The 7246-nt window shown below is 46.6% G+C and overlaps 1 protein-coding gene across 2 annotated transcripts in view; it reads right to left on the reverse strand.

The window, feature by feature from the left end:
• Positions 1-4106: 4106 nt before the first annotated feature.
• The window catches only part of LOC139367449 (ubiquitin carboxyl-terminal hydrolase 54-like), a 52543-nt gene continuing 49403 nt past the window's right edge, over positions 4107-7246 (reverse strand). Inside the window, exons 16-19 of one of the 2 annotated variants that reach the window (XM_071105660.1) lie at positions 6407-6548; positions 5012-5742; positions 4713-4891; positions 4107-4328 (exon numbers count right to left, since the gene is read on the reverse strand). In XM_071105660.1, coding sequence (XP_070961761.1) covers positions 4263-4328; positions 4713-4891; positions 5012-5742; positions 6407-6548 — 1118 coding nt within the window. In that variant the 3' untranslated portion in view covers positions 4107-4262. Of the gene's footprint in view, positions 4329-4712; positions 4892-5011; positions 5743-6406; positions 6549-7246 lie in introns of those variants that run through there. The other variant, XM_071105662.1, reaches the window with a different exon arrangement.

Consider the following 7246-nt stretch of genomic DNA (forward strand, 5'->3'; position numbering starts at 1 on the left):
AAACTGAGTTTAAATGTATTTGGCTAAGGTGTAAGTAAACTTCCAACTTCCACTGTATATGGCGCAAATCTGAAATCACACACTATTCCCTATGTCGGGCTCTGGCCAAAAGTGGTGTGTACTATGTAGGGAATATGGTGGCATTTGGGATCGAGCCTATGACTTACTACAGAGTTCAACAGCGGCATTTAATCATGTATCTTCCGTACTTCATTTTGTAAATAAAGTGTCCGTTCGTGGGCGTATCCACTTCCTGTTTCCGGGCCGGTCAGGTCAGAGGTCAAGGGTCAGGAGGGAAGGTTAATTTGCATAGCGGACTCATGCGCTACAGATGGCTACATTCTCCCACGTCCACAACACAAACGACAATAACAAAACATACAGATACATTGAAATAAATAAAATGACAATGTTAAAGACAGAGATCTTTGTCTAAGTGCCGACCTTTGGTTTAGATACAACAATAATTGATCAGTTCTGTCTCGATCTCGTTCTGCACCGGCCACTAGTCTCCAAATAGGGATTAGTTATAATGTATTATATCTTTGTACATATTGTGTATGTACATAGACATGCTTTGTATATATTATGACATAACATGTTCAGTAGGTTAATAAAACCGTAAAATTTCAAGACACGTCAGTATATTTAAAGTTAAGTCTACATCAGAGAAATGAAATGTGTTATTTATAACTTTTTTATAACTATGTTATAACTGGAGGATGAGAGACTATTCCCATTAATAAAATATATCACGGCATAGCCTAAAATATATCTCTAGTACATATAGTAGATACCATATATAAAGTATATTTATAATATAGTGTTTCAACATTCACATCTGAGTAACATCAGGGTCAGAGCTGGACAAAGGTCCAAAGGAAGATTCAGCAACTAAGAACCAATCATGTTAACCTGAGGCCTCAACTAAACATTTACCCTTTAAGTACCCTTCAGCAAATACACTTCCCAAAGTACACTTGAGTTCCCTTACCCTCCCTCTATCATAGTTCCCTTACCCTCCCTCTATCATAGCTCTTTATCACATTACTTTAGGTGTGCAAAAGTTTGTTTCATTTAACTACCATTATCTGTCAAAAATAAAACATATAAAAAAATAAACTAAGAGAAAATGAAGAGCTAGTCCGGTAGTTTAATATAAATGAGAGCACAGAGTTGGCAGCTACAACTGACAGTCAGGTTACCTCCAGCTGGACACTTGTGAAGGCCACTCACTCCTGAACCAGTAGGTACAACTAAATGATCGATATCTTCATTATTATCATTATTAGTATGAACATTCCATAAGGTCTTAATAACATACAGGTTTCATATATAGTGTTTCTGTACATGACTTTAGTTATTATTAGAGTTCAGTCTATTAGGTATCTATGTAGGCACGTACGCACTAGTCCAGGGGTTGCCATGGAAACAGCACGGCCAGGTGTGGAAATGTCCATTAAGAAAGAGGAAGAGGCGTGAGTAATCGTTAACCCCCTCCCCCTTTGGATCTGTCAATTTGAAGGTTCCAGGGCCCCTCTGATTGGAGCAGGTAAAGCAGGGTGGTTAGAAGCTAAACCAGGCTAGCTAATCTACTTTCTCCTTTATAGACCCAAAGAGGGGCAGGCTAGCAGGCTAACGTTCAGAGTCGGTCCATGTTAGGAGGCTAACAGAAGAGTAATTAGATGAGTTTGTTGTTTTCTAGTTTGGGGTTTCAGAGTAATTCCTGCTGAGGGGAGCTGAGAATGACTGCATAGACATAATAGTTGGAAAAGGGCAGGGAGGGGCAACAGCCCAAACTCGCCAAATAATATATTTCTATACAAATGTATATATTCCGAATACATTTACAAATGTATATCACACGTTAAAATACATTTACAAATGCATAAACAATACATTATTTGGCAAATGTTTTATATTTATATTTTATATTTCACATGTATCCTAAGCTGCATCCCAAAAATATATTTTAAATGCATTTTTTTTCCCGTATGGGAGATGGGAGTAGTGGTGAGTTCAGAAAACCACTGAGGGGCGGTGGTGGGGAGATGTGCGTGTTTGGGGATAGGGGGGTCCTTGGTCAACCCCCTATTGTGGCGGTGGGTGAGGTGCAGTGCTGCCCTGGAAGGTGCCTGTAGCATTGTGGAGGGTTAGGACCCCAGAGGGCTGCCCTGGAAAGTGCCTGTAGCAGTGTGGAGGGTTAGGACCCCAGAGGGCTGCCCTGGAAAGTGCCTGTAGCAGTGTGGAGGGTTAGGACCCCAGAGGGCTGCCCTGGAAAGTGCCTGTAGCAGTGTGGAGGGTTAGGACCCCAGAGGGCTGCCCTGGAAAGTGCCTGTAGCAGTGTGGAGGGTTAGGACCCCAGAGGGCTGGCCCTGGAAAGTGCCTGTAGCAGTGTGGAGGGTTAGGACCCCAGAGGGCTGACCTGGAAGGAGCCTGTAGCAGTGTCGAGCGTTAGGACCCCAGAGGTCTGCCCTGGAAAGTGCCTGTAGCAGTGTCCACACAGGGTTAGGACCCCAGAGGGTCAGAACTGAACCCCAGAGAGCTGCCCTGGAAAGTGCCTGTAGCAGTGTGGAGGGTTAGGACCCCAGAGGGCTGCCCTGGAATGTGCCTGTAGCAGTGTGGAGGGTTAGGACCCCAGAGGGCCGCCCTGGAAAGTGTGTGTACAATGTAAACCCCAAGGCATTTTTAACTTAAATCAATGAAATGTCACTTTTACTTCAAATGTTTATGTGGTACTGACTCAAAACGAAATGAGAAGTCACATCAACTCTTTTAAGTTATGATAACAAATCAACTTTTTTCCCAGCATGCTCTACTGCAGACAGTTTTTTTTTCAAATAGTTTTTCATATGTGTTTTTGCATGTACATTGAGTGATTGATTAATCTTATGCTACACAAAGATACATTGAAAAAAATCTAAAATAATCCAATCATTTACTTAGATTTTTTGGCACCCATTTCTGAAATGGTTGTTCCAGTTTAAATGGTTTCTAGCCCTGGCAGTCATTATAAATGCAGGTTGCGGGTAAATTAAAATGTCAACTGTTTTACACATCACTTTGCAAGCCCGCCTAATGTGATTTGCAGGTAGGGATGGCAAAAATTGGGTACGTTGTGCGGAAATCCTTCAACCAGGATTTTTTGGAAAATCAAGTAATTTTGGGAAAGATTCCAGAAGTTTGCAACCCTATTCGCAGGCCTGATGTGGCCTGTAAACCATGAGTTTCAGGCCACTGTATTAGGGTAACACTAGGCCTCAAAATAAGGCCTTATGAGATAAGTAATAAAGACTATAATTATAATGATAACATTTATCTTGGAATTCAATTGGTGAAGGTCACAGGGCAAATATAAAAGGAATGAATTCAACAACCATGTCACTAACAAATACAGTCATGGGTGGTAACTCTACAATTCCCTCAAAAAGGCAAGGCATACTGGGAAATTATATTGGAGGCATGGGTTAGAGGTTCCTGTAAGTCACTCTGGATAAGAGCATCTGCCAAATGACTAAAATGTATATATTAAGTGCAAAGAGTTTCCTCAAACGTTTTGAGTAATGACAGCACATTGGGGCTTACAGTGTAGTTGTGGAGGGTTAGGACCCCAGAGGGCTAGCCTGGAAGGAGCCTGTAGCGGTGTGGAGGGTTAGGACCCCAGAGGGCTGCCCTGGAAGGAGCCTGTAGCGGTGTGGAGGGTTAGGACCCCAGAGGGCTGGCCTGGAAGGAGCCTGTAGCGGTGTGGAGGGTTAGGACCCCAGAGGGCTGGCCTGGAAGGAGCCTGTAGCAGTGTGGAGGGTTAGGACCCCAGAGGGCTGGCCTGGAAAGAGCCTGTAGCGGTGTGGAGGGTTAGGACCCCAGAGGGCTGGTCTGGAAGGAGCCTGTAGCGGTGTGGAGGGTTAGAACCCCAGAGGGCTGGCCTGGAAGGAGCCTGTAGCGGTGTGGAGGGTTAGGACCCCAGAGGGCTGGTCTGGAAGGAGCCTGTAGCGGTGTGGAGGGTTAGGACCCCAGAGGGCTGGCCTGTAAAGAGCCTGTAGCGGTGTGGAGGGTTAGGACCCCAGAGGGCTGGTCTGGAAGGAGCCTGTAGCGGTGTGGAGGGTTAGGACCCCAGAGGGCTGGCCTGGAAGGAGCCTGTAGCGGTGTGGAGGGTTAGGACCCCAGAGGGCTGGTCTGGAAGGAGCCTGTAGCAGTGTGGAGGGTTAGGACCCCAGAGGGCTGGTCTGGAAGGAGCCTGTAGTGTAGATGCATATGGAGGCAGATCAGTGGTCTGAAGACAGCTTCACCCCAGTCAGACACCAGAAACTCCCCGCACCATTGGACATCTCCTGCAGGGGCAGGGACAACACAGAGTGACGGACAGGCCCAAGAGGTGAAGGGTAAAGGGTGACGTCAAAATGGCCTGAATGGAGATATGGAAGGACTGGGGTGATGATGATGATGATGATGATGAAGATGACGCTGTAGCGATACAGGGTCCCAGATGAGATTAGGTAAGAAGTAGAGGCACCATCAGGGGAGAGAGTGAGAGAGAGAGAGAGAGAGAGAGAGAGAGAGAGAGAGAGACTGACGGATAGAGAAAGAGAGAGAACAGTAGAGCGATGATAGAGTGTAGATGAGAATTTAAGGTAAAACAGACTACAAGTCTACAACATGATGCCTGGAGAGTCGGAATGCGTGCGTGTGTGTGCGTGTGTGTACGATTCACTCACAAAGCTGCGTGTTGCGGCAAGACGGTGGCGACGCGGGTTGATGATTGTGCCGCTCAGACTGTGGACCATTGTGCTGCTGCAGTCAGTCTGGTACACACTCCTCTCCATGTTGGCATTGGGGGTGAGAGAACGGGCTGGCCCTCCTACCCCACACTGCAGCCTCCTGACCGGGCTACCACCTAGACACACACAGGGCACAGTCTGGAGGTCAGGGATCATACTCACTATATACACACACAACTTCATACCTATACTAGACTCACAGCTACATACACACAACTATAGTCTGCAGTACCTACCTCTACATCCTGCCTGGAGGCTGGCCCGGTATAGGAAGTCCAGCTCTGAAAACTCTGCCTCCTCAGGGTCACAGGCGTCATTCTGCCCAGGGGCAGGCTGGGAGTTGTAGTTTCGGTAGGGGAGGTGTGGCCTAAAGGGGAGGCGGCGGTCTGGAGGTGTGTCATATGGCGTAACCACGGCATCTGGGCGGTCCACGCTCCAGGAGGACCAATGACGTGTGAAGGTGTTGGCGGCGGAACCTTGATCGGGCCAATGTGGAGAGGCAGTGGAGGGTGAGGGGTGGGGCTGACTGCGGGAGGAGCAGGGGGTGGGTGGACGGTCGGAGTGTGTGTGTGGGTGCTCAGGGTTTGTATGTGAGGATGGAGGGTGTGTGTATTGGGGGTCAGAGTAAGAGTGTGTGTGTGAGGGGGGAGCGTGTGTGTGAGACATATCCCAGAGTCTGAGAGATAGAGAGGGGAGAGAGATGGCCAGGTGTCTGCCAACAGGTCTCACACCCCCAGCCTGTAACAACTCCTCCAGGCTCATTCCCTGTCGTCCCTCACCCCTCCTCACCTGCTCCCCCTTCTCAGCCTCCTCAACCTGTGCTGGGGGGTTGTTGGTGGAAGGGCGTGGGAGGGATGAGTGGAGAGGGGGCTGACCAGGGCCCAGGGTTGCATCCTGGTATGCTGGCCGGACCTCTTCCCCCTCCTGATTGGGCGTCAGCAGTACTTGGAGCGGGCCAGACTGTTCACTGATTGGACCACAGAAGAGAAGGGACACTCAGGAGCCAATCACAATCAGAGTAAATAAAGATTTTTAAAAACACTTAAAATGAAAATGATGGAATATGTAGAAATGAAAGCCTCTTATGTTAGGTTTATGACTGTGTAATGTAGTATTTATAGAGCTACACGGCACTATGTCACCACACATACTCACACACACCATCCCCCACCCCCCACATTAATTCTCCACATCTCCGCTGGCTGGCTCAGTAATAATTACCCAGAAGCCTTTGCAGCAGTCACCATAAATCACAGGTCTATTTTGATGAATAGAGGAGAGGAGGAAGAGAATAGAGAATACATGAGATAGAAAAGGATACCTGCCATCCAACCCAGCACCAGCCCCTCACAGATATCTCACCATCAAGTACTAGTACAAACCAGTCAAGATCGGCATTGACCAACACAGACAGATACAGACACTGTCCACTCTACTGCACTACACACAGAGGAGGTTTTGGACAGGCAGATCTGGGACACACACAGAGGGGTCCTGGGGTGGTTTTTGGACAAGCAGAGCTGGCACACACACAGAGGGGTCCTGGGGTGGTTTTTGGACAAGCAGAGCTGGGACACACACAGGGGGGTCCTGTGTGGGTTTTGGGGACACACAGGGGACAGTTATGGTACCTGCGATGTCCCTGTGGACTGGCGCTTCCTGTTTCCTGCTCCATATCCTGTTCCTGTGTTATTGGCTCCGCAGTGCTCCTCATGCACGCAGCTACAGTCAATCCACTACGAGAATTAGCCTCATGCAGGGGGCTGAGCACAGCTGAGAATGTTGATGAGAAAGCAGGAGGAGAGATACAGAGAGATATGGAAATAGAGAGAGATGGAGAGAGAGATACAGAGAGAGATGGAAATAGAGAGAGATGGAGAGAGAGATACAGAGAGAGATGGAAATAGAGAGAGATGGAGAGAGAGATGGAAAACATGAGGAGAAAGAAAGAGTACAGGAGGAGAAAAAGAGAAAAAAGGTAAGGTGGAGAAGAGAGAGAGATGGAAAGACAGAGGAATAGAGGAATAGAGGAATAGAGGAATAGAAAAGAACAGAAAGAGAGGAATAGAACAGAAATAGAGGAATAGAACAGAAATAGAGGAATATAATAGAAATAGAGGAATAGAACAGAAATAGAGGAATAGAACAGAAATAGAGGAATATAACAGAAATAGAGGAATAGAACAGAAATAGAGGAATAGAACAGAAATAGAGGAATATAATAGAAATAGAGGAATAGAACAGAAATAGAGGAATAGAACAGAAATAGAGGAATAGAACAGAAATAGAGGAATAGAACAGAAATAGAGGAATATAATATAAATAGAGGAATAGAACAGAAATAGAGGAATAGAACAGAAATAGAGGAAGAGAAGAGAAAGAGAGGAATAGAACAGAAAGAGGGGAATAGAACAGAAATAGAGGAATATAATATAAATAGAGGAATAGAACAGAAATAGAGGAATAGAACA

The sequence above is a fragment of the Oncorhynchus clarkii genome, chromosome 16 (genome assembly GCF_045791955.1).
Source record: "Oncorhynchus clarkii lewisi isolate Uvic-CL-2024 chromosome 16, UVic_Ocla_1.0, whole genome shotgun sequence".
NCBI classification, from domain to species: Eukaryota; Metazoa; Chordata; class Actinopteri; order Salmoniformes; family Salmonidae; genus Oncorhynchus; species Oncorhynchus clarkii.